At 43.8% G+C, this 27,974-nt stretch overlaps 1 protein-coding gene across 1 annotated transcript; it reads left to right on the forward strand.

Annotated features, from left to right (window-relative positions):
- Positions 1-16: 16 nt before the first annotated feature.
- LOC115619151 (hepatocyte nuclear factor 4-beta-like) lies at positions 17-27,962 on the forward strand. Its single transcript, XM_030511201.1, has 10 exons — positions 17-131; positions 8,964-9,135; positions 11,450-11,544; positions 19,901-20,007; positions 21,093-21,248; positions 22,563-22,650; positions 23,446-23,598; positions 25,363-25,599; positions 26,251-26,364; positions 27,664-27,962. The coding sequence occupies exons 1-10, from the start codon at positions 17-19 to the stop codon at positions 27,795-27,797; spliced, it is 1,371 nt and encodes a 456-aa protein (XP_030367061.1). The 3' UTR covers positions 27,798-27,962.
- The last annotated feature ends 12 nt before the right edge of the window (positions 27,963-27,974 follow it).

Consider the following 27,974-nt stretch of genomic DNA (forward strand, 5'->3'; position numbering starts at 1 on the left):
CTGTTGACAAGTAATAATGAAGCTTTGTCAGTCCATCATGGACATGGATATGCCAGATTACGTTGACTCCTTGGACTCCTCTTATACCATGCTGGAATTTGACAACCTTCGGGTGCTCCCCAATAACACAGGTAAAATTTCTTTTTGCTTTCTCTTGAATAACCCCCACTACCTTTGTTATAAAGCTGAACACCTAGGAAAGGCAGGTAGGAGGTGTGGGGCAAAGGGTGAAAGGGATAATATTTAAGCAGTTGACCTGTCAACTTCTGTTGTATCTGCAGTTACATTTGGGCTGAAATGGGACCCTTTCATTTACCAGTCCCATTTTGAGTTATCCTTTTCCTTGGTGGGCTGAGTGTCATGTCCTGAAGAGCCCACAAGGTATTTCAAAAGTTGGTACAGCTCTTCATGGCACGTCATAGGTTTGCCCCCATGAGGCATATGAGAGGCATTATTACCAATATTTCTTCCTTAAAATGTGTGTTTCGTTGCCATATATGACTTAGGTTCATATTTAATCCTTGGAAAAATGCCGTCTCAAATGGCATTTGTTTTTTACTCAGGCAATACACCATGTGTCCAATTTAAGTTGTTGTGTGATATTTAGGTTTTGAGTAGTCAAAAGTACTCTGACAACACTGTTCTATGAAATTAATGGTTCATTGTGTGAAAAATAAAGGACATTTAGTCATATAGCATAGCATGAAACCAATCATATAACCAAATGAGATTCCAATGTTAGCAATGCCTTTGGAGAGTTTTGGCAGCATTTCATTTAATTTGTTAAGCTTAGTAAAATTAAGATGGGATTTTCAGGGTCTCATGTTTGCTCATTAGCCATCTCATCAAAATAAATCAGCGTTTCAGTAGGGTTATTATCTACAATATAAAATGATTAGACTTATTATTATGGGATATGGAGGGATGTCAGGAGACAAGTAAAGTTAAAAGGCCTAAAGAAATTTGAATTTAAAGTTGACTTCAAGAAAAACTTGGTCTGTCCCCAAATAAAGGATTTTCAATATACTGTGTTTTTGACAGCTCCAGATAGACTGGATCTTGTTTCTTATTCTTGCAGAAAGGTTTCCATCTGCCATCCTACTCCAGAAATGCTATTTAACACAGTTGTTTCTCTCTGTCACTTGCTGCTGAACAACGGGATATTATTTTAGTTTTTAAAGTGGTAAAAATCTCAAAATTCAGTATAATTTTGCAAATTAACTACTAAAATCCATCTGGGGCTCTCTGTTGTTTCATGCAGTGGAACTAACAGGTTGAGTTTTTTCTGAAGTTTATCTAGATCAGTATTGTGTTATTTGTCTAGCTGTTAATGAGTAACCAGTTCTCTCAGGAACTAGCTGTTTTGAAATTAGCTTGTTTGTCTTGGGTAAGTGTCCTCTTCTACAGTTTGTAAAAATAACTTAAAAAAAGACCTGAAATGTCCATTCATGGAAATATATTGCTAACCAGCCGAGTTCAGTTCCCACATGTAACTCAAATTCACACAGATACTCTGTAGTTTCAGAAATATTTTTTTTAAATGCTAGAATCAAGAAATAATCTCATTTTAGGTATTTTAAACAAATGTACAGGTTTGTTTTAAGCTGTATCTTTTCCATTATGCAAGATTCCTCTGTATTATTTCCCCTACTAAATCTAATAGCAGCTTTGCCCTCTATAAACATGATCAGGAAGGGGCGCAATGTTTATTTTAATGGATTCAGGACTGTTTCTTTCATTCTGAACAATTTTAAAAGTGAAAATTAGAATATTTTCAAAAAAGGTCAAGCTTTCTTGAAACCAACTGTTTCCTTCTTTGGAATATTATTTCATCAAAATTTTAGGTTTATTAATGATGTGGTGCACTTCTGGTGCTAATCTTTCTGCTTTAGGAAGCTGCTATTGTTTTGAGATTTGACTAGATATATAGTTTGGATTTTCCACCTTTAAGTAGCCCATAATTTGCCAAATATTTTGAGACTAATTCAAAATAAAGAATAGAATCCATTATGGGAGTGGAGGAAGAGTATAAAAATTTGTCTGTTTTAAATAGAAAAAATGGCAAAAGGAATGGCAAAAATCAATGCTGATTCTGTCTTTATAAAATATGTGTTGTAACTGCAGAAATTTTCCCATTCTGTACAAACTTGTTTCCTTTACCTTGGCTGGCATTAGAAACCATATTCTCACTTAGTTTTTATGTGCTGTTAATACCCATTTCCTCACGCTTTTGTCAGAGTTGTCATTTTGTTTAAAATATGAAGCATTATTGAAATATTGCACTAATTCTTTAGTTGAGTGTCCACGAACACTTTCTCCCATGGTGATGCTTGTTTTCCTGTCTCAGCACTCAAACACCACACTGATTCTTGGGACTTTGGCACAAGGTTGGTGAAACACCTTTCCCAGCCCTGCTGCAGTCAGACCCAATTCAGACCATGAAAAAGCCATCAAAGATGTTTTGACAGTGCCTGACCATCCCTCAAGCTGCGCACATGCTTGTGAGGAGCTCTAACCTTTCTGGCTGGCCTCTTGGTCATTGTTACTGTAAGATTTGTGAACACTAAATCAAAGCTATGGTTTATATCTCAGAAACTCCCCTTCTATTTGCTAAAAGCTGATGTAGAAAGTGGCTGACCTGCACATGGCCAGGGCTTCAGTGCTAGCCCCCATCCAGCCCTACATTTGTATGCATGGGTTTCACAATGCTGGCTTTGGCCACCAAGTTAGACTGTGTGTGCATGCCCTAAACCCATATTTATAATCTCCTTACATTCTAGCCCAGTACATGTAGCTTGGGGATTTATTAGCTGCAAATCGTGCACTCCAAGACTGGCTTGGATTTCTGGGTAGATAAAAACAAAAGCCATTCTGGAAAGTATTGCAAGGTAATTCTCCTATACAATGTGCATCTGGAAGAGATGTAGCCAGTAACATAACTGAAAGGAAAAGCAGCAGTGAGGTCTGCAGTGGTCAGGTCCAGCTCTGAATGGAAGCCAGATACAGTTCTCCAGCAGCATCCTCACTAAGACCATCTTCACTGTCATCTCCTATCACTGTAAAACTTGGTGTCTTCATTTCAGCCCTGGTTAGGTAATGACTTACATACAGAGGCAGTGGGTACCAAAAATTTGTATGCATTTTGGTTGCAAGCTTGGCTGACCCCAAAGCCGGTGAAGCCACTGGGATACTCTCATCAGCACTAAGTTGGCTGTGATTCCCAATCTGGCGGCTGCTTATATGTAACTTACAAAAGATCATTTAAACTTCAGATTTTTCTCTCAGTGAATGTCCAGGACAGTCCTAGTGAGGAGTCTGGCTAAAACCATGAGACTCATGCAATGTCAAGATGAGTTATGGTCTCTTCTTGGAGAACATCATCATCATCTCTCCAGGAGAAATTTCAGAGGCTCTGTGGCATGGCTTAGGAACTGTTCTGTTATACCATAGTGATGAGTATCTATAACCAATGCATGTCTCTGAGCATCTCTGTGCAGGGTGATGAGGACAGTTGTGAGCTTGTTTCAGTTGTTGTGAGCCAGTTGGACTTCATTCAGATCCCATCTCAGTGTGGTGTTGAGCTCCAGGTAGCAACTCCTCTAGAGAAGCACGATGTGTTAAATAAAGCTCTGAGCCTTGTATCAGGCAGGGCTAAAGGAAATGGTCTACAGTTTCACAGGCAGGCAACTGTGCTAACAGGGATCCTGGCTTTCCTCTGCCTTTCCTAGCAGTGATCAGTCCAGGGAAAACCCAGACATTTCCCAAATACTGGGTAAGTTTGAAAGCCACATTGGAACAGTTTCCTGATGTGTGCAATATTGGTTGTGCCTTTGATATTCTCTAAGCTAATTCTAATTTGGAACTCATCATTAGTTGGTGACAGGATTTTGTAATTAAATTTTATAATCATAATTAACATGTGCATACTGGCTTAGGGCTTTCCTTTTCTTTATTGTTTTTTTAATTTCTGTTCACATTCAAGCTGAAAAGGACACATGGCTATCTAACAGGGACTGAACTTTTAGCTATGTATCTGCCATCCAACTAAGCTGTAGTCCATGGGTTTCTTTGTGTTTTCATGAGTACAAGTGAGGTAAAAATGTGGTTTGCTAACTTCCATGGGCCCTCACACACTCAGTGCTGCTGGTCTTTCCTCCAGTAATACTTGCTTTAAGGCCAGCCTATTAATTTCTTCCTTATATCAGCAAGCAGCTCCTCACGTATCCTACTAGAATAAGGGAAAGAAGTCTTCTCTGGTGAGTAAATGCTTTCCAGCACCGGGAACATTTTGCAATCTGGACCCAGGTGAAGGATTGTGGCGTATGTAAGGCACGGACTCAGAGCATCTTCATGCAGCGAATCACTTTATTGCCTATTGCTCTAGCTTTTATACCATTCTAGCAAAGCTATCTTTAGCCTATTGCTCTAACTCTTATGCCAAACTATTTTATCACATCATGTTTAGTTCCTGGTTTACAGTTTTGTTTTTTTCAACGTTCTTCGTCGTTTCACAAACAGTCCCAGAATAGCCAGTTCCTTATCTTTCTGTTCTCCTACTCCTGTCCAGCTGGGTTGCTCTGCTTAATCACACAGTGTACTTTGCTTCTTCTTTAACTCTTTCTTCTCCAGCCAAGCAGCTACCTCTCTTTGGCAATAGTGAAATAGTTTCCATCCTCTCCTACATCTCCCCCTTCTTTATTTATCTGCGAAAGGGCAAGGTTCACATATAACTGTGTGACCATAACCTGATTCATACTTCGTTCGATTGATTGTTGAACACAAGAAAAAAGACAAGGAAGACATAAGGCAGTCATTAATACAGCAATTAGAGCTACTAAAATAAACCACATTGTGGACTGGTTAGTCACATTGGCAAGTGTGAGCCAAACATTGGTGTCAGGCAACACAGGTGGTTTATAGGAGCGTCCTCCTTAACCACAAGCGAAGATGATAAGAAGGGCTGAATACAGCACGCAGGAACCCATCAGGGCTGATTACCTGTGGAGACACAAGCATAGCCCCGACCCCATGTTTTATCTGGGTGGCCAATGCAGAGGCTAAAGCTGCTGCATGGTGTCCTGTGGTTCCTATATTCTGACATGCTCGAAGCATATCTGCCAAGGTAGGGTTACAACTGCGAAGAGGCTGTAACACTCGCTTGCAGTCGTCATTGGCATTATCATATGCTAATTGCTTTAGTAATAACTCTCGAGCCTCCTCATGCTCGACCTGTCATAAAACATTTTGAAGGCAATGGACAAAGACAGGATACGGCTCCTTCAGACCCTGCAAAACCTTGGCAAAAGATTCACTAGAGGCGCGTCCGGACTCAGGTATTTTCCGGACCGCTTTAAGCGCAGCCTCCTTAATCTGTAAATAAGCCTCCCTAGGACACCCAGCTTGTGCAATAGGACCTGCATAATTATTCTCCCCAGCTAATTGCTCATAGGAAACAGCAAGTGCCCGATTAAGATTGTCTATCGAGGTCACCACACACTGCTCGCGAAAGTCGGACATCCACATCATATACTGAATTGGGGTGAGCACCATACGAAGCAATGATTTCCAGTCATGAGGTGTAAATACGTAAGATCCTGCTGTCACTTCAAGAAGGGACATGGCAAATGTACTATGAATTCCTCCTTCCCGAACAGCCGTACACAACTCTCAGCCTCATAAGGCAACGGTTGCCATTTGGGAGTCTGGTGTGGCCGATAGAGAACTGGGCACGCCGCTGCTACCCCCATGTCCCCCTGCTTAAGAGCTTCCCGCTTGCAGTCCTGCCATCACTCCTCCAGACCCCACCCCTGGTTCCCTGTAAATATCTGTAACTCAGCAGGGGGAGGAAACAAGTCTGGCTCCTTCTCCGGATCTATAAAACCAGGATCAAAGGGGTCTGTAGGGTCATCAGGGTCATCATTCAACTCAGCTGCTCCTGACAGAGGCGCTTGCGCCGCGAAGATCGTCGAGGTCAGCAGCGAGGACTGTGACAACAAAGGAGGCACAGACGGGAAGACAGCTGGTGATGAGGCTTCAGGAGAATTTACCCCCTTACGAGCATAGGTAGCTTCCTTAGATGTGACAGCATCAGCGGCAGCACTGGTCTGTATCTGGCGAAGAGTGGCCAGAATTTGCCACCAGGTTGCTAAATGCTTCCCTGCCGTGAGATCCCCGTTTGAAGCAGCATCATGCAGCCATTTACCAACAGCTTGCCAAGCAGGGATTTGGAAAGTGCCGCCAGCTGGAAAGTCAGGCACTTTATCATGGATCCATTCTAACCAAGTCACAAGTTGCGGACCCGATATGGGCCGATGCTGAGCTTCAAGCAGACAGCGCATTACTTCCAGACTGCGCTGCTGATCTCAGGATAACTTCCCTCCCATGGTTCCTGACCGCTCACCTGCTTAACGGTGATGGGTGCACAATATCAAAGTTCCCGTGGCTTCTGGTTCAGTCAGGCTACGCTGCCGGTTCGGGCTCCGTGAGCCTCCAATTCATGTCCCAGTTCGGGCGGCCATTTGTGGCGTATGTAAGGCACGGACTCAGAGCATCTTCATGCAGTGAATCACTTTATTGCCTATTGCTCTAGCTTTTATACCATTCTAGCAAAGCTATCTTTAGCCTATTGCTCTAACTCTTATGCCAAACTATTTTATCACATCATGTTTAGTTCCTGGTTTACAGTTTTGTTTTTTTCAACGTTCTTCTCTTCTTCTTTCACAAACAGTCCCAGAAAAACCAGTTCCTTATCTTTCTGTTCTCCTGCTCCTGTCCAGCTGGGTTGCTCTGCTTAATCACACAGTGTACTTTGCTTCTTCTTTAACTCTTTCTTGTCCAGCCAAGCAGCTACCTCTCTTTGGCAATAGTGAAATAGTTTCCATCCTCTCCTACAAAGGATGAAGGGTCCATTGGAGATCCAAACTGTATGACCTTGGCTTGATTCCTCTGAAGTCAGTAGAGAAAGCATGAGTATAGTGAAGAGAAAATTGGCCTCCTTGTCTTTATTTGTTGTGCAATTTTTTAAATGGAATCCAGCACACTCAGTGCATTTGTTTATGGTCATATGTTCCTTCAAAAAAATAGATGGAGCAACAGATGCACAAATGTTTAGCAGTTACAGTTATCCTTGAAGGAATATTCTAGTACAGCTCATTAAATACTGAGGTATATAAATCAAAATAAAATTATTATTGTAATAAAACCTGAAAATCAATGTAAATTACCATTAGGGACCTCTGACACAGAAAATATTCCCAAAGGACCCAAGTGCCACTTATTGACAAATGTCAGAGCTGGGGAGCATCTTACATGGATTTTGGGAACAGGTATACCTCAATTCCTGTCATGACCTAAGAATGATTTTGATGTTGTCATTCTTTCTTGTCATGTTGCTCCCATCTTGCTAAAACCTAAATATTTATTCATCAGTATTTTAGAAGGTGAAATATAGATCAAAAGGGCTTTCTGAGGGGGGGTGAAAGGAAGTCTGACCTTTGTGTTTGTGAAGTCTTAGCTAAAAATATCTTAGACTTAGCTGAAAAACTTTCCAGTTTTTTAAAAACTAAAGCTTTTTTTGTCTTTTTTTTGACTTTTGATTATAATTTTCATTGCATAGTGAATATTTTCACTATACATTTTTGATGTGTATTCATACACAAAAATAGCCTTCTCTCTGTATATATGCATGTTGTGTGTGGATTACCCAGAGCTATTTTTATGCATTATGCATTAGAAAGCTTTCTCTAGACTGTCCAGATCAGATGCTAATTCCTCCCCTTTGAGTAATTTTCTCTAAGATTTGTCATTGCTCAATACTATAGCAGCTGAGCTTTTCTCGTCACTGCCCATCCCTTCTGCGAGGCAGGATGTGTCTTGTCCCAGAGACTTTGCTGAGGTCACTGTAGCATGAGATCTGCTCCCTTGGAGCAAAGAACATGCTCCCAGAGGTGTGATAAATTCATAAAACCATTCTGCAGTGAGTGTCCAGGTTAGGACAGACTCCACAAACATTCCTCCTCTTGGTGAGATGTAAACACAGTCTGAGTCTTCTCAAGTGTCTCCTTTTTTTTCTTCCCCAAGCTGTGCCTCAAATTAGGAGGATTAAGAGGGCAGCAAGTCTGGTGGTTAAGGCCAAGGGAGAAGCTTAAAGGAGAGTTTTCAGCAGTGTATACACGCAGCCCAGGCCAGGCAAGGGCAGAGGTATTCCTGACCCAAATGAGTGGGTACAAACAGAGAACATGACAGAGGGTATTCATATTACCTAATTTTAGGTCCCTAATTTAGAAAGTCAATCTTCCTGCACTCCTCTATTGCTTTCCAGTGTAAAGCAATGGGCCTCTTCAGAGGGCAGATCAGAGCAGGAACACACTTAAGAGAACTGAAGTGATCCCTGTGGGAGCTGCTGTCTTTGTCTTCCAGCTGCAGAGGATTTCTCAAGAACAACCTTACTTCCAACACCTCTGTCATGTACATAAAGTAGCTCATCCTTCCTGCCTCTGCTGTTTCTTCTCTGCTTTCCGTTTTATTCAAGTTAATGTTCTTTTCATTGTCTTCTGTGGGCACCAACTTTGAACCATGTTCTCCAGGTTAACTGAGAAGGTGGCTCCCCATCCCTCAAAAGCATATATCTCACATCCAGGTAAGGTTTCTCTGCATCTGTCAAGAAAAGTAGTGGTAACTGTTAAATTCACATGAGCATGTTGGGTTATGCAGCTTGAAATCTCTCTGTTTGCTGAAGCAAAGGAAAAAAACAATACTAGAAGCAAAACAACTGGGTTACTCTCAGTTGAGGTTGAGAAGAGCATGACCCTCAATCTGGAGGCTTTACTAGCAACACATATTGTGTGTGCACACGTGTGTGGGGCTGGCTCAGCGCGTGCTTTGCTTGAAAAAAGCAACTTGCTCTCAGCTGATTCTGGTTTCCATCAGAGAGGGGTCTAATGGTCCCTGTTGTCTGCCCTCAGAGACCACCACAACTGAATCAGCAAATACCAACCTGCTCATGAACAGCATCAGCTCCCTGTGCTCCATCTGCGGGGACCGGGCGACTGGCAAACACTATGGGGCATCCAGCTGTGATGGCTGCAAAGGCTTCTTCAGGAGGAGCATCCGCAAGAACCACATCTATTCCTGCAGGTACCTGCCCTTTTCACAATAAATAAATACAATTTATTGATGCTATAAATCATTTGGGGTGAAGATCAGGTTGTATGATGGGGCTCCTATCCCAAATACCAAACTACCATGATGTGAATGCTAACAGTAATACTGCAGTTTAGTTTATGGCTGGAGGACAGGGAGCCAAGGAGTAAATTATGTCCTATCTCATCTTGGACCCTGACACCTTTTGTGGCACTGAACAATCCATTTGGTGAGTTTACCACCACTGCTTTCCCCACAGTGTAAAACAAGGGAAACTTATAGTCCTGAGGTTTGACTGGTGTGTATAACATGTAAGCACAGATTCTGGGTGTGGATTGACACCATGACCTCGTCACAGCCCAGCAAGGGAAAGCCAAGTTGGCAAAGGACCAAAGCTCCAGAGATTTCATCTCTGTCTTTAGTTTTTCTGGGCTCATGAAGCTAAGAACTGAGACTTACCCTGGAAAGCTGGCACAGATCTAATGTGCCAGCAAGACCCTCTGCCATGGAAAGGATGCTTCTTCAGAGTCCATGTGGGGACAGGTAAAGTCAACAATAATTTCTGAAGGCACTGTTACTGTGGCAATGGATGAAATCCTTAGTTTTAGAGGAAGGGTTGCCATTGGGAGGTTTAGACTGGATATTAGGAAAAATTTCTTCACTGAAAGGGTATTCAGGAATTGGAACAGGCTTCCCAGGGAAGTCCCTAGAAGTGTTCAAAAACCATGTAGATGAGTCCCTTAGTGACATGGTTTAGTGGTGGACTTGGCAGTCCTGGGGTAAAGGTTGGCCTTGATGATCTTAAAGGTCTTTCCAACCTAGCTGGTTCTGTGATTTTGTGATTCTTTCTTGATTTTCCCAGTAAAAAGCAACAAGCATCTAAGAGCCTGTCACCTCCAAAGCCTCCACCTCCCCTACAGCTCCATTTTTGTTCTGAAATACATTAAGCTATGTATGCTGACATATCACTGATGATTTTACAATCATTCTGAGAACCAAGTGTGGACTAGTGATGATTCACGTCCACTTTGGCACACAGGTATGTTTTTGAGAGCATTTTTTTATCAGGAGGAGGCTATAAATTATAAAGCAGCTATCTTGGTTGACCTTAGAAAAGCGATGTTTATTTTAGCACAGGAGAAGGGGGGGGGGGGGGGGGAAGTGAATGCGCTCAAGCCCTTCATCTCTAATTAAAACCTGGAAGTTTTCTTTCTTTTCCAAAGCTCTTCCTCCTTTAAGGGCGTTTCAAATTCTTGCAATGTGAGTTACCCTCTTTGTTCAAAATGTTCCTGGGGTCCTTAGCACTCCAGGACACACCAGCCATGAGACACCCTGGGGGTGACAGGAGTGTCCACCCACACAGTGCCCATCCCAGAAACCATGGGATCCCTGCAGGATGAGGCAATAGCTACTACTGATTTCTTTGATATTTCAGCTACTACTCTTCTTGGATGGAGTTGTTGCCCCTCCCCAGGAATCCATGAATTTGGCAGCTCAGGGAAGATCCACAGCATTGAAGCCAAGAAAATGGCAAATGCTCACTTGTCTGCACATCCTTATTTTGTGAGCAGTGCTGTACTTAGCCCAGCTCAGACCTCTGCTGTTTATCACAGACATGAATTCCTTGGAAAGTTTTTGGGCCTTTATACCTTTGGCTGTTTACCAGTCTGGGAAAGTGCCTCAGCTTTTACAGCCTGACAATGGTCCCAGAGCAACCCATGTTGTCTCCTCTCTGTATGGCAGATTCCTCTTCCATCATTTCACCCACCATGGAAAGAGCTGCCAAATCTACATGGGACACCCCTTGAAAGCACATAGGTTCCTAAATCCCACATTGAAATTAATAGGAATTAGGAAGCTATGTGCCTCAAAACTAAGCTGCAGACACAAAAGGGCTTGTGGCTCATAATGTAATTATGTAATTATTCTACACAAAGCAGGACAGTGTTAACAAGTGGGATCAAACAATCCCTGATGCCAAACACCTAATAACTGTCTGAAAATGGGAGATGGAGTTCCTACACCAGCACAACTTGAGTCAAATTCGCGCTTTCATGGCCAAAACCATCCCAGTCCTTGCAGGGTGGGTGGTCTGAAATCAATGTGCTCCCAGGTGGAAGGAGTGGCAGTGGGGAAAATGAGGAACTGGGCCAAGCCAACATTGATTCAATCCATTTCTTGCAAACCTTTGGCTCTTCTCTAGGTTCAACCAATGTGCAGCGCAGTGAGGTCTGGGACTGTATTTGGGGCTGCTCGGAGTGAGATGCCAGGCTGGTTGCTCCATGTTTTATTTCTCATCTCCTCCCAGGTTCAGCAGACAGTGTGTGATAGACAAAGACAAGAGGAACCAGTGCCGGTACTGCAGGCTGAAGAAGTGTTTCAGAGCTGGCATGAAGAAAGAAGGTAGGCACAAAGAGACATTTCAAATCTGCCTGCTGCTGTCTCTGGCCCTACTCCCACTGCAGAGCATGGTGGAGAGCAGTGGCAGCCCTGGCCCAGAGAGATGATGCTAGTGTGTCGCAGTGAGAGACGACATCTTGTTGCCACTGAAAGCCCCATTTCCCATCTATCAGATGGCAATTTCAATGAGAGCTTTGCAATGGTATTCACCCATCCTGGGAGGCTGATCTCTTTGGGATATTATTATACTTGGAAAGGGATGGGCTTCCTCAGGGTTTATTTGGTCTCTAAGTTCTTCACAACAGCTATTCCCTAGCACCTGCTAGTGTGACTCCTAATCCCAGCTGTGACTATCTCAGTGAGGACCTGCCATCCTCAGTCTCATAAATGCCAACAGTTGACTTACTGCAGAGTGGCATTTGGTGGTTGACTTGGCTGATGCTCATGTATCTTGGTGCAACCCATAGGACAAGGTACAGCCTGAATACAATGCCTCACACTGCGAGAGCTGCTCCTCCATGGCATAGGGCTCACAGGCAGTGCTCCCAGAGGCAGCTGACTCCTGTGTCCCATGAGCTGGGACCTAAGTCAGAGTCAAACCCTTCAGTAGTGCTGTCCTCGTGGCAGCTATAGCATGACTATAGAGCCACTATTAGCATCAGTACTGAAGGGCCAATCCAGTATTGGCACATGCTTTGTGTTGCACTTCACATTGGCTATATTAAGAGGGAGGTGGAGTGTTGTAGAGCATTCAGGTACCAGTGACCATCAGGAAATGCCCTTCCAATGCATTAAAGGAAATAACAAGTGTTACAGTGCCTAATCCTAAGCAAGAGAAAAAAACACTTCTGTTAACCTATGCCTTACCTCCCTACAGCCAGCTTCCCTGGGAAAATTTGGGACCTATCAGCATTTCTGATCTCTACTCATTCAGTGTTTGCATAGTGGGAGAGCATGGATAATACTGTTTTGCTTACTCCAAGATTTCCGGGCAGAGACTGTGTTTTTACACTGAGTGCTTAGCAAAGTGGGGCCTCAACCCACCACAGATGGTACACCCCTGATGTGCAGGTAGTTGGGTGATGGTTTCAACACTCTTCACCCTTCATTTGTGCTGTTTTCCAACCCACTGACAGCTAAAGGATGAGGGAGATAGAAAGGAATTTGAGAGTCTCTTTCCATGCCACAGTTAAACACCCCCTACCCAAGGGGTGAAGTCATGGTCCCACTGAAACCAAGGGGAAATTTGTCACTGATTTCTGGTAATTCATAAGATTTCACTGGTGATGAAAAAATCTTCCCAACCTTCTGACCATACATTTTCCTGGGAGAACAAGGTGGCTTGAAATCTGGCATAAGTTATGGATGTAGCAAAAATGCCTGCTGCTTTAGTTGAAGAGAAATGGAGTAAAATATAGCAGATGGAAAAAACCCAGCCCTCAAATTAATAAAGATCAAATCAAAGCTGATCTGATCATTTCTAGATGGGGATAAAGCCAACTGCCAATGCAGCAAGCTCCACAAAGGCTGAAATCTGGTTATCAGCTCCATTCTTTGAGCTGAAGCATGATTTTTATTGGTTTTATGGTAAAAGTTATAAAACCTTGGCTCCTGCCTTCATTATTGATTGCAGCTTGATGGAAGATGACTCATCTCAAGTTCCACATAGTCACATTCTTTTAAACTTTTTTTATGAGTGCACAGCCAGGTTACGTGCACACAAACTGCTCGTGTTTGGTAAGGAAGATTTTAAAGCACCTTGAGTAACTGCTTTGCAGAAATCAGCTTAGCTGACCAGAGCTATATCCAAAGCATGTGTGCAGGACTGTGAAAGAAATTTTCTTGCACAATTGTATGCACAAAAAGAACACAGTTATTTGCTTTAGGATGGTTCTAGATTAATATTAAACAGTATTGCAAAGCATTAGGGAAAAAGATAAGACATGTCTTGGGATAGAGCGGTATTAGGTGGATACGAATGCATCAATTCATGTTGGGGGACCACAGCTGTGACATCCACACTTGCCATATCCTGTTGTCCCAGCACTGGCATGCAAGGGTTTGGCACTCCACTGGCACACCACTTTTCAACCAGTCCATATAATGGCAAACAGACTTTCCAGGGTGTGATAATAGCATTGTTTATTCACAGTAGAGGGGAAGAAGCTGGAAACGATCCTTTTTCCAGCCTGTGTGTGACAATACACCTGGGGTGGGGTGAGCGGCATTGTATCACCCTCGCACGCTCCCCACTGCCGGCACCCCACCGACCCACTGCTCGATGGGTGTGTGTGCAATACTGGAAAACTTGCTGTTCCCCAGCAAGACTGGCTGATAAAATTTTGGATCCAGAGTGATGATTTTTTTTTTTTCCCCAATCTTCCTGTGTTGTAAGACATGATGTGACACATTTGGATCTTTCTTTTCCTCTTTTCTTCCATTTTGGAAACAACTCTAGTGGATAAGAAATGTCAAGGAGCTATGTTATCTAGCCTGATAGAAGGGAAATTTCTGTCTAAAGAAGAAGCAGTATGATACAAACATTCAAGCTAGCTTTAAACTAGCTGTCTATAAGGGCAGTAGGGTCTGTGCAGGGCTGAGGGTCTCAGCATGGGCTGATCCTGGGAGCACAGTTCAGTCAGGCTGTAGGTTCACTATGGGTTTGGGGCAGCTGGGCAGAGATTGTTGAGAAAAGCATCAGTAGAGTCCTTTAGGTTGTCTTGTTTGCACACTCCGAATTTGATCCTGCTTTCGGAAAGGACCAGGACTGTCCCACACATAAGCACTACACCTCCAGGCTTGTGCATTGAGATGGGATCCAGGTTCCATTGGTGCCAGCAAGAGTAGGAAAGGACCAAAACTCAAGTCCTGTGGAAAGTCCAGTCCCCAGATTTCCTAGAAATTAGCTCATTTGGAAACACTTCTATCCCAATTGCATTTTTGATATCAATTATTCACTTTAATAACTACAAGTAAACAATAATTAAAGTTGGGATGAGGAGAGAGGAAAAGGCTTGCTTGAACACAAACCCTTTCTTAACTCCTGAAATGCCACTATGATCAGGATTTAAGATTTTTACAGGAGATTCACTCTTTTACTCTTGTTTTATGGTTAAGGCTGGGACTGTACTGTAGTGTGGTCTGGGTGTTTTGGAATTTTTCTGGCTGTTCTCTCAGATTTTCTCTTTGCACAGGAGAAGGTTCAATTTCTATTGTTTTGCACAATGCTACCAGACAGGTTTTTGGTCACTACAGCATCAGTGGATGAGGAGTGGACCAGATACTTAAACACACAAAGAAAACAGCAGGCTACTATTTTTAACTTCTTAATGAGATCATGTTTAACCTTGAGTAAATTAGCAGGGTGTGATTTTTCAAGTGAGCCAGGTCATCTACTGGAGTTGAGCATCAGAATACCTGGAAGACTTTTGAAATGTCAGCATTGCACTGTCAGGATTCAGTTTGCTGGTGAAAAAAAAGAGGGGTTAATATTTAACCTCTCATCCCCTTTAAAGTAATTTACAAATGTACGAACTCCTTGAGTTTTATGCAGAAGTAAAACGAATTACTGTATCACTTACTGCCATGACATAGTAGGAGGATTTGAGGCTATTTTTTTATTTATTTTTGTTAAATTGGGCAGGTTTACAGGACAGTTTATTAGGGTTCCACAGAACCTCTATCTTGTTTCATACCTTTTGTTTGCACATCTCTTCTGCCAGCTTTCAGAAGGCTGGGACTGCAGTTTATTGCAAAGACAAATGGAAAAGATAAAGGATCTTCCCTACCTTGTGATAGTCATAAATCAGGCCAAAAGCTTGTGAAAGGATTAAATGTGCATGTACCAATGATATTTATTTGCAAATAAAATAAACTACACCTACAAAATCAGAGGTAGCTTGGGGAAAAAAAATTATTTGTACATATAAATTAACCAGGCAGCAGCAGGAGTAAATCTACAGATTTACAAACAGAAATACTGTGAGTACTGGTGAATGCCAGCACCACTCTGGGGCACTTGCCTCCTCCTGCTTTCTCTTTGTGCTATTTATTAACACATTTCCAACAGAAATACTGTGAGTACTGGTGAATGCCAGCACCACTCTGGGGCACTTGCCTCCTCCTGCTTTCTCTTTGTGCTATTTATTAACACATTTCCAACTCCACTGGTGTTAAATGAGGATGTTTTTAGTGGAATAATAATAGAAACAGTAATTCCACATAGGCAGGGATTTAACCTCTGCAGTTGCTGTGGAAAGTTACTGGTTTGCTGCTGTCCCCTTCCAATCAATGCCTGTGCCCTTATTTATTGGACTCCCCAGAGCTTCCTCATCACAGGTTCTGTACTGATGTGGCAAGGCAGTAAGGACAAAATGTTTTGGAAACACAGGTTTGTTGCAATCCCACAAACACACTGTTGTTTGCTCTGCACGCTCCGCAGCCTGCCTGGCTGCCAGCATCCTTGATGCACTCATGACAAAAGGGCTCAGGCTTGCTCTCAATAACAAAACCCCTCCAACAGCTCTTCAACATCAGATGGAGAATGTGTTTGTTTTCCCATCTGTTTCCCACAGTCAGGACATGCCTTAGCCATGGATAATTCCTTGGAGGGAGACAATGGGCATCATCTTGTCCTCTCTCCCCTTTTCCCGGGGGAAAGCCCAGGTCAGAGCCATGCTGTCTCTGGCCGGCACCATCATGGGGACTTTCTCCCACTGACATCCCCTCTTGTGGGGCTGCAGCAGCCCTTCATGGTGTTTACTGGTTTTGGGAATTGGAGTGCTGTGCAGAGGACAGGATTAGAGGAAAATAAAAAAGGAGAGGTTTTGCCAGGCACATACTGGAAATAGTAGTCCCTGGGAAACAGTGGGATCCAGCACTGGGATTTTAGTCCTTCCCACAAGTCTGCTGGGTTTTATTGACTGCAAAGCCAAGATCACATCTGAGCTCAAGCACCCTCAGTGCCAGTGTGCCAGCATGCCCCTCGAGCACTCCCGATGCCTCACCATAAGTGACCTATCCCTTCTCTTTAACAATCACAATAAATATAGCAATATAATTACCACACAGTAATAGATTAATTTTCCAGCAGGTAAAAAATTAACTCCCTTTTGTATCTAATTCCATCACATCTTGGGTACTTTCAGCGATAACACCCAAATCACCTTGAGAAAGTCAGTCTGTACCATCCACTTATACTTGAAGATTTTGCAGGTTTTGCTTACCAGAGCATGAGGGAAGCACTGAAATATGTGCCATAAAAAGACCCAGGAGAAAAACAGGCTGAGGCTTCTTAAAGGGGTCTGTCATTGGGGACTAGTACTAGGTCTGCCTGGGTTCATAGGACTTACCTAAAATAAGATCTGTAACTCAGTTGGAAAAGCAAAATCTGCACCTTTTCTCATAAGTGGGAAAAAAGAGCCCTATTGCCCCCAGACAGCTACATGGGGGTGCATCTGATATGAAACCAGGCATAGAAAGTTAGGTGGGGACTTTCCAAGGATGACTGATGACATGGATTCAAGCGGGCATGTTTCTACTCAGTGCTGGATGCTGCTGCTATAGAATAGAATCATAGAATCATAGAATAGTTAGGGTTGGAAAGGACCTTAAGATCATCTAGTTCCAACCCCCCTGCCATGGGCAGGGACACCTCACACTAAACCATGTCGCCCAAGGCTCTGTCCAACCTGGCCTTGAACACTGCCAGGGATGGAGCATTCACAACTTCCTTGGGCAACCCATTCCAGTGCCTCACCACCCTCACAGTAAAGAACTTCTTCCTTATATCTAATCTAAACTTCCTCTGTTTAAGTTTGAACCCGTTCCCCCTTGTCCTACCACTACAGTCTCTAAGGAAGAGTCCCTCCCCAGCATCCTTATAGGCCCCCTTCAGATACTGGAAGGCTGCTATGAGGTCTCCACGCAGCCTTCTCTTCTCCAGGCTGAACAGCCCCAACTTTCTCATCCTGTCTTCATACGGGAGGTGCTCGAGCCCCATCATCCTCGTGGCCTCCTCTGGACTTGCTCCAACAACTCCATGTCCATTTTATGTTGAGGACACCAGAACTGTACACAATACTCCAAGTGAGGTCTCACAAGAGCAGAGTAGAGGGGCAGGATCACCTCCTTCTGGTGTACCAAAAAAGATGTGAAGGTTTAATCTATTCTGAAGATTAATCATAGATTATGGTTCCTATAACCACCTTCACCTTCAGAGTGGTGGGGATCCCTGGCAGGTGAACAGCCTTTTCCATCACCCCCCCCCCCATGCATAGGGTAATGTATGCTGTTGCCTAAGGTAGGTTAGCAGAGCCTTCCAAGGGCTGTAGTGTTGTTTTTTTTCTCTAGCTTGATGTGTAATTTCCTCTACATAGTATCCATAGCCTGAAAAGACTCCAGTAATATGTGTCTTGCATCCATCCAGCCCCTTGCAGCCATTCAGGCAAGGCTGGCTCTATGGTGCCAAATGGCTTTGATGGCTGGACCAGCTCATCAGTGAGCGGGTCCCCATTGACAGCAAGGCTGAGCCCCAAATCCTGGAAAAGAAATCCTGTGCTCCTGCTGATAACGGGAGATATTGATTTTTGTCACTGTTGCTTGTTTTCTGCCCTTTTACTTTGTTGGCCTCTCATCAGAGGCCATTTAGGAAAACAGATCAGTGATTGGACATGAACTGACAAAAAACCTCCTTCCCACCTTGTGTGCAAAACGGTGCCCACGTCTCCTCCTTTGCATAAACTCAGAGAAACGTGCCCCTTGCAAAGAGTGATGCTTCCTCTAAAGTAAGGCCCAGCAGCCAGGCAAAGTTGCAATAGAGTGATGGTGAAATGATTTCGATGACTGCAAAAAAAAAAAAAAACATTTGCTGGAAAAATCTTCTCCAGTGGCCACTTTTGAGTCAAAACTGTGCTGTTTCACATCCAAGGGGTTAAAGCACAGAGCGAGTTGTGCTTTGACAGCTATGTCTGAGTCATTCTCCCTAAATAAAATTAAAAGGAGTCTGGAATTGCTGTATGAAGGAGGAGGGATGTGCTGCATTATCACCACATGGTAAATCTTCCTGATCTCTCTGCTTTAAGGACCTGACAATTGTCTTTCCGAGCTGTACATAGGCAAGACATATGAGCTGTCAGGAAATTGCTGAGTCTGCTCCTTCCTCCAGCCCCATATGGCCTTGTTGGCTGCTGGAGGGGGGCAATAGGGCTTGAGGGAGAAACTAATGCTGAAAACAAGGTTGGACTAATCCTGCTTTTTCTCTGCTACTGTTTTACTTCATGGCTGTAGTAGAGGCAAGTCAGCTCTTGGAGCCTGAGTTGCAAAAATAAGCTGTCAAAGTGCAATAAATCCCTTAAGTTCAACATGCAGGGTTGATGGAGCATGGGGCTAGATGTAGCTTGTGCTTCAGGGAAAAGGATGCTTTAAAGGGTGGAATGGACATCAGAAAATGAGTGGGATTTTTTTCTAATTCGCCATGGCATGGCCATACCTTTCTGTTTGCAAAAAACCCAGGGCTGATCTTCACTTGGCTGTGGTCACTGTGGCGTGTCCAAGGTGTGCTTTATCACTGTTATTAATAGTCAGGACACTCAGAGGTGATTTGCAGCAGTGTTTTGCACAGGATGCCAGCAGAGCTGGAGCCAGACCCTGGCTTGGTTTGTTCCATCCACTGTGTGCCAGCAGTGCCTCAGGGTTGCATGCTCATTGAAATCAGCAGCGTGATGGGCAAGGCTGAGGTAATGGATTTAAGGGGAATTGGTGAATTTAAGCTTCCTTCATGAGGTGACTCTTCCTGCTCACTGTGGGTGGTGATATCCACTAGGGACTGCCACCTTTGATGCCTCAGAGGCAGGGGACACATCAAGGCTGCTTTGAGGTGGGATCGGAGGATGGTTTTCTCCAGTGCTGTGGTAAGATGAGATGCAACCTCAAGAGCATCCTGCTGTACCAGGAGCTCAGGAGAGGAGTCCTCTGTGCAGACATGGCAAAGAGGGTATCGGAGGCCAGGACTCCAGCAGTGTGGGTGCATTGCCAAGTGAAAAGGGTTGACATCACATCCCCAAACTCCCCCTGAGTTGCATCAAACACAGTGGGACAAGCTAACATCCCATAAGGGTTGCTATGACTGCCAAATGGCTTTATCTCCCCCTGTTGCTCCTGTGCTTGGTCTTCTCCCTCTCTGGTGGCCTTTCCCCCTCCTCCGGGGCCTGCTTAATCTTATTCCAGCATCCAACAAGAGTGGATGCTCTTGCAGGCACTAAAGCCCCATCCACTCCTGTTTGGGGACCACAAGTTGCAGCAGCTATGGGTTGTGTGGGAAATTTCTTGCTAACACAACCACCGCTCACTCTCATTTCAGCTGTGCAGAATGAGCGTGACAGGATCAGCATTCGCAGGATCAGCTATGAGGACAACAGCTCACTCTCCATCAATGTGCTCGCTCAGGCAGAGGCTATGGCACAGCAGGTATGAAATGCAGGGACAGCCCTCCAAACAAAGTACGTGTCCTTCAGCTATTCCATAAGTAAGTGGTTACAAACTCACTAAACCAACCAGGGCTGGACCTTTTTCTGCCCTTGGATGGCTCTTGCACAAAGCCGCAGGGAAGAAAATGCCTTAGAGATAGCCAAAACCAGACAGTAAAAATCCTCGGTGAATTATCAAGACAACATGTCCTACAAGGAGCAGATGCAAAGCTGAAAGTCTGAGGGCTGAGGGATGTTTCAGACCCCAGGTCCCCTTTGCCCCAAACTAAATTATTGCTGCAACCTAAAAACTTGTTGCATTTCATGCAGCAGTTTATCCCTCCTTGCTGCACACTCTGTCCTGCTCAGAACATAATGTTCCTGACAAGGTCGATTATGTCTTTTCTTGTAGCTTTAGCAGGGCAACAATTTTAGGGCAGAAAACTAAAGCTAATAAAATTGTTGAGCTTCAGCTAACGCTGATTGCTTTCTCATTTCATGTTCCACAATAAATTTCACCCTGAGCATCCTTTAAATTCTTATGCAAATATCCTTTCTCCACTGAAACATACGGTCCAGATGTTGCATACTACATGGCAGCAATGCGTCCACTTCCTTTTCAAAAATTACTGGTTTAACCCTCTCCCCATCATGCAGCTCTTTAGAGGTTGAAATGGGTGTTTCATGTCCCAGACGGCAACCTGGGGGAGAAAGGCTGGATGCATTTCATGCATTTGGCTGGCTCAAGTGGTTAATGGAAAGCTGAGACCCAGTGCTGCTGGCTACTACTAGGAACGGGAATATCAATCAGATTTTGTCCTGAGCCAGCCTGGAGAGTGGGGAAGGAGGCGGAGGAGGGAGGTCTGTTGGGACCGAGCACCACCTCGTGGAAGCTTCACCGTGGGCTGTACGTTGGACAATATACACTGCTGAGCAAATAAGTGTGCAACCACAACGGCAAACATCTTGTCAATGACCTGATGAGGTGACCATCTGTGAAAGCTGCCCATGTTATTAATGAATTGTTGATATACAAGATGGCAAGAAAGCACTAATCTGGTCCCAACCGGGTCACTTCTCTTTCAGTATTCATCACTGAATCCGGTGCACAGTGTGGACATTGCCATGAAGAAAGTTGCAACCATCAACGATGTGTGCGAATCCATGAAACAGCAGCTTCTGGTGCTCGTTGAATGGGCAAAATACATCCCAGTGTTTTGTGAGCTCCCACTTGATGACCAGGTAAAATGCAAATGCCTCTTCCCTGCAAAGCCACTGCCTTCGATAGGAATTCCTAGCCATACCTTTCAACAGGGGAATCTGACATTAACATATAGATCACCCTATGCAGAGCAGTAAACTATCAGGAGAGAAATAATAAGAAAGGACAAGGGATTGGTTAAAAATAAGTCGAGTAGCCAAAGTCCCCCAAAATATGATAGAGTTGATCACTCTAGTCTACAACAAGGACCAAAAAAAGTCCTTGTCAAAAAAGTCCCAGTCAAAAAAGACTAATTTTCCCTTTATTAGTACCTGATAGTTGAATATAAAAGCCATTTATTTCATAAGAACTCAAATTATTCAAGCCCTTCTTTCAGTTCTTTCAGTTGAAAACAACTTTTTATTTAGTTTGCCATGAACGTGGCACTTCTGAAAAGTGAAGTTACACTAATAATTTCTAATTACCCCTAATAGTATATTATCTGTAGATGTAACATATCTAAGCGTTCTGCTGGCAGGCAGGGTATGCCACAAAATGACCATACAGTAGCTGTATAATATGCACAGTTTATTAAACAAGCACACTAAAGCAAATAAGCACACTGAAGCAAACAAGCGCACTAATGTGAATCAGGTATATATCTCTATATATATAGTAAATAAGTACAATAAAGCAAATCAGATATATATATAAGTAAAGTACAGAGGAAAATTAGCAATGCATCAAATCATTACTGCATAGAGAGAACAGAGATTAAGAAGAAATACATCACCAAATACTACTGAATCATCATCCAGGCCCACACTTCCAGCTGGGAAGCCCCGTTGCAGCCAATACCAGGAGTCTCAGGTAATTGGGAAAATTCCTATGTGGCGCATCCACCGTGTGGTGAGGCTTCGGATTCAGACACAGGAGGGTCCTGCTTTTATACCCTTAGAAAAACAACCGGCTTTATGCCAGCTCTGTAATTGTTTACTTGTGGGACCGTGCAGTTGCTCATGATCTCACTGTTGTCCATGCTGAGAACATTGGCCAGGTACCCTGGTGCGGCCAAGTATGAAGGTCATAGAACATCTGCAGACCTCTGTTTTCCTGCCTCTTTCTGACAAACAGTCACGATGAGCATAAACATATATACTCTACCAAATATACTGTGACAAAAAACATACTTTGTTATGTCTCTCAGTCATGAGAGGGAATCAAGTCTCATCTAGGTTCCCATCCATTACACTAAGCTAACACTGAATTTGGCTTAATCTAAACAGCAACAGCTCACCATTGTGTTCTCTGTTTTTCAAATGTAATATTATTTCTTTCTTCTGTGCCACCTCCAGGTTGCCTTGCTCAGAGCCCATGCAGGGGAACATCTGCTCCTCGGGGTAGCCAAGCGGTCCGTACCATACACTGATTTTCTGTTATTAGGTAACATAGTGAAATACACTCCTGCTTTTATAATTCACACACCCGAATCATTGACAAGTATCTTGCCCGCCTGCAATCCTCTCTGCACTCCTGGGCATGGTCTGCACATCTGGCTTGAGATTTAAGTGCTTGAGAAGGTCTCTGGAGAAGCATAAAAAGGAGCAAACAAATTCACTGGGACTTTTGCAACTGTTCCCTTACTGCTTTGGATTTGTGGATGAGAAACTCCCCAATATTTAAATGGCATCTCAAACTGAGTTGCCTTGTTTTTGTAACTGAAATTGCCAGGACACAGGCAATGAGGTATTTTGGGTAATGGTGCTTAAAAACTTAGCAGAAAGTGCAAATAGGTATTTCTTTTCTGTGTAGCTCTCTGCCACCAAAAACACAGGTGGGATTATTCTTAGAAAAATGAGAATACTGACCTTGAAAGCCACACATTAAAGGAAAGAGGAAGGGAGAACTTTGTTTAAAAAAACACACACCAAAAATAAAGATACCACACCACTTACAAACAGATGCAGGTATAACAGAGGGTAAACCAGAGCAGTACGTGGAGCAGGCTTTGAGTACAGTTTGGGTGCATGACGTGCGCACGTGAGATAATTAAGGACCAAAGAATGAGATCCATGGCTTGCTTCTCAATTGTGAATCTGAGTATGAAGCTGCACACTGGAAATCTGCTGCACATAGGCACAGGGACTATCTGGCAACATGCCTTGGGTAACTTCTGGATGTGATCATGTCTGCAGAGCTAGAGCAAAAATCTGACAGTGGATTTCTCTTGTCTCCCAGGGAATGACTTCATCATCCCAATGCACTGCCCAGAACTGGAAATCGCTCGTGTGGCCACCAGAATCTTGGATGAGTTGGTGAAGCCCTTGCGGGACATCCGGATCGATGACAATGAGTACGCTTGCCTTAAAGCCATCATCTTCTTTGATCCAGGTAAGCTTCCTTCCTGATTGCCAAGAATGGGGCTTGAAGAGTTGAGGGCTCTCCAATAATCAGGAAAACCCCTTGGCAGCAGCTCTACATTTCACCCTGCCTCTGCTGTAATGAGCAATACTTAGCAGTGCAGTAAGGACGTGTTAGAAGTGACCTATTCCTGAACACTTTGCTATTTAGCAAGTATTAACTCCAGCCAGACCCATGTGCAAGACTCTGCAGACCCTAAAGGAGTTTTGCTCCTTCTGTAGCTTGGCTTCAGGAAAGCCCATTAGTCTGAAATTAAGGACATGACTATTAAGGACACATATGCCTATACCGAATTATGCATAAGTGAAGTGAGTCAACTGAGCAGCAGTGTGGACCATCCATCAGAGTTCAGAAAGCAGCATTAAAAAACAGAGAGAGCTGGACTGTTTAGAGTACCCATAAATATCAAGGATGCCTGTTAACGGATCTTGCTGGCAGCCAGTACCAACCAAGGGCAGGGCTGATCCATACAGGATGGGGAAACACACAGAGGCAAACAAAAGCTTGTTTTGAATCTTTGCTGTATTCTCATTCCACAAACACGGGGGTTTCTGTCTCAGCCCAGGTTCCCCCCAAACACTCCTGTTTCTACATGCCTGCAGCACACACAGCCTCCTCTTGGAGTCCATTGAGTGTGTATTGCCCTGTAGTTTGGAGAAGAAATGGGGAAACAATCCCAAATCCAGAACAATGCTCTTTTGTCTTTGGCATCTATTAGCATGGAGAAATTAGAGTATCTATCTTCCATTAGTTCTTTTTTGCTGTGTTCACTGGTTTGAAGTCAAGACACGGTAGTTTTACAAACATCATGAACTTTGGCTCGCCAAAGAGTCTGCTGTAAACCTGAGTAAGGGTGCTATTATCAAATTGAGTTTGACAGATTACCTTCTCAGCTGATCAGTATCTCAGCAAAGCTTTAGATCATTGCGACAGCTGGGATTTCATCTGAAAGGAAAAAGTGCAAAGCTCTACAAAAGAGAAATTAATTCATGCTAACAAGTAGGCATGTCCATAGAGTTACATGCTAACATACACTAACTTGATAACCACTTTATCTAATCTCTTGGCATGATGATCCTGAAAATGTGGTGCTTGTGGATTCTTTTAGACAGTGAAGAAAATGGTCCAGTGAGCCAGAAATCTCAGTTTTAGATAGCAGGAGAGGCAGGGGTGGAAAGCTGTAAATCCCGGCACTTCACCCTACCCAGAGTTCACATTCTTGCTTAAGCAAAGCTGGACCAGTGGTACATGAGAAACAGATTGACACAGGTCAAAGACAGGAAATCAAGACAAGAATCTGACACTGCAGCTCGTGTAATTACAACATATAGGCACTAAACCTGCATGGATTTAGTGTAAGTAGTTGGGACTCTTTTCAGGGAAAAATTCCAGGCCATTTCCTTGGAATGACAAATGTGATTCAACTTCTAAATCCTTTCTCTTCACTAATGGCAGTAGCCAGATGTATTCATCTGAAGCAAGGTCTTATTTTCTCAGTTTCCCCTCAAATTACTTTTCTCCCTCAAACTCCCCTTACTGTTTCCCTATTCCATGTGAGATATAAAATAGTGGCAGTCCAATGTTAATCTGTCAGATAGATAAACTTGGAGACTGACAGATAATTGTCAGAGGATCACTGGCATCTCATCCTTTTCCCTCTGCAGAGCCTGACTGACAGGGTAACACTTTTTGGTTACACAGGCCAGGAATTAACTTCATTTTTTCTCCTCCCAGACTGTAAAGGCCTAAGCGAGCCTGGGAAGGTGAAGAACATGCGCTTCCAGGTCCAAGTCAACCTAGAAGACTACATCAGTGATCGCCAGTATGACTCCCGAGGCCGGTTCAGCGACATCCTCCTCCTGCTGCCCCCGCTGCAGAGCATCACCTGGCAGATGATAGAGCAAGTCCAGTTCATGAAGCTCTTCGGTGTGGCCAGGATCGACAGCCTGCTGCAGGAGATGCTGCTGGGAGGTATGAACCCTGCTGAAAAAAAACCATCAAAGTTGTTTTATTTCAAAGCCATTACAGGGCTTCATGTCTGGGTTTGTGTCCTTCTCTGGAGGACATATGATAGAGAGAACTTGGTCTTGGGAGGAGGGAAGTGAAAGCCCAGGTTGAATTGTAGCTTGAATATTGGTCCTTCTCACTCCAACCTAATCCCCAAGCCTTTTCTTTCCAGCCTGTCTCTGAAAATCTGACCCAGAATCAGTTTTATAGAAGTGGGTGCACTCTGTGGTGCCAGTGGGACATTGACTTTTAGGCACCCTACCAAACTGATGCAGTATGCAAGAAGACAACACATTTTTTCTTAGCAATATGCAGAAGTTGTAACTTTCTGGGAAACCCTGATAAGAGCAGTAACTGGGGGACACACAGAAACAGATGAACAGTGCAGTTGGGTATTAGCTGAAACCCCAGCCGTTCCAGAAGTTTGTCCCTAACCAGTGAGAAGGCTGAAAGCAAAAAGGACAGCCAGAGAAGGAAGGAAGCAAGGACAAGCCACGACATTAACCTCCACAGAGGTCTTCCGCATTCTCTGAAAAAAAAAAAGACATTTGGCCCAGAGCATCTGGCTTCTCCATAACTATACAAAGAATGATGTCTTTCCCACTTCTACTGCAGGAACCTCCATTGATCTCCAGTACCAGTCAGGACCTCCCAACCTCAACCTGGAACCGCTGCCAGGACATGTCCTCCCAAGCAACATGAGCTCTGTGATTCACACCGCTCCAGACCGTACGTGTCCATTTATATGCTATTAGTGTCAGCATAATGAAGGGACTGGATAGGAAAAGCAGTTAAAAAAAAGATCTTTAAGTTTATTTATATGTTTAAGCATTACACTTGAATCCAAGTTCATGGCCTCCCTTGCTGACTCCTTTACATGCTTCCAAAGAGAAGCTGAGATTTTCACATAATAGCATGATCCAGAAGGATTTTGAGATGCTAGTAGACATCACAAGTTTAAAAAAAAAAAAAGAAATCAAGATTGGTGACAGTGTGTTTCTATGAACGTGGGCAGCACTGGGAAATACCACAAAGCAGCACAGACAGTTATCATAGAATCATAGAATAGTTAGTGTTGGAAAGGACCTTAAGATCATCTAGTTCCAACACCCCTGCAATGGGCAGGGACGCCTCACACTAGACCATGTCACCCAAGACCTCCGTCCAACCTGGCCTTGAACACTGCCAGGGATGGAGCATTCACAACTTCCTTGGGCAACCTGTTCCAGTGCCTCACCACCCTCACAGTAAAGAACTTCTTCCTTATATCTAACCTGAACTTCCCCTGTTTAAGTTTGAACCCGTTACCCCTTGTCCTATCATCACTACAGTGACTAGCGGCAAGGGTTTCTCTACGTAAAGCATCTTGGTTGCTGTCAAACAGAACAATATGACCTGAATACAAGACAGTCTTCAACCACTCAGGGCACTGCTGCTAGGCAGTGGCTATTGGTTAAGGCATTTATCCACTGTAGTAGCAAATGGACCATGCAATTGAAAAAGAATAAAGTAGAACATGAGTCGCAATTTAACCACTGCTGCCATGTAATCATCATGTCTGGCACACATGGTCTCCTTCTGCCAGTTACAGTCCTATACCTCTTGTAGCATATTTTGCTATTTCTCAGCCATATAAATGTTGGTATCATGTATTTTAGCCTTTTTTGGTTGTTTTAAGCTGCTTTACTGCAAGGGAGATTAGAGAGATGCTGTGTTCTGTAAATGAAGTATAGTGGCCAGCAGGTAGAGCTCTCCTCTGATGAGGAGAGGAAGGATTGAAAAGCAGTTGGGGGGAATTTCCCCAAGTGCAAAATACTGAGAAAAGTTGGTATGTGCTTATCAGTCCTCATCACAAACCAGGAAGGAAGAATATGCCAGAACATGCCTGAATTTGGGATGGATCCCCCTGCCCCATCCCCCAAGCTCCTGCTCCTTGGTTTGCAGGATAGTTTGGTGATTTTATTTGGGCACTGCTCTATTGAACAGCATCCAAGTCCATGTTAATTCTGTTTCTTTTCTCTCTCACAGCATCTCCTGAAACATCCCTTCCATCTCCTACAAGTACAGGCAGTGAAGACTATAAACTAGGCTCTAGCACAGGACCCAACACTGTAGCACAGCTCTTGCCTCAGACAGTGATACCCAAGCAGGAGATTCTATAGGGAGAGGTGGAAGGAAAAGCTGGGAGCAATGTGGAAACCGTGCTGAAAATGAAATGGGCCCTTTCTCTTTCAGCAGCAAAGCACAGCAACCCCCTGCCTGTACCCAGATCTGTCAGTCTCATTCTTTTCCATCCGCGAGTCAAGCACCAGGTACCAGACTGCAGCAGGAGCCTCACC

The sequence above is a fragment of the Strigops habroptila genome, chromosome W (genome assembly GCF_004027225.2).
Source record: "Strigops habroptila isolate Jane chromosome W, bStrHab1.2.pri, whole genome shotgun sequence".
NCBI classification, from domain to species: Eukaryota; Metazoa; Chordata; class Aves; order Psittaciformes; family Psittacidae; genus Strigops; species Strigops habroptila.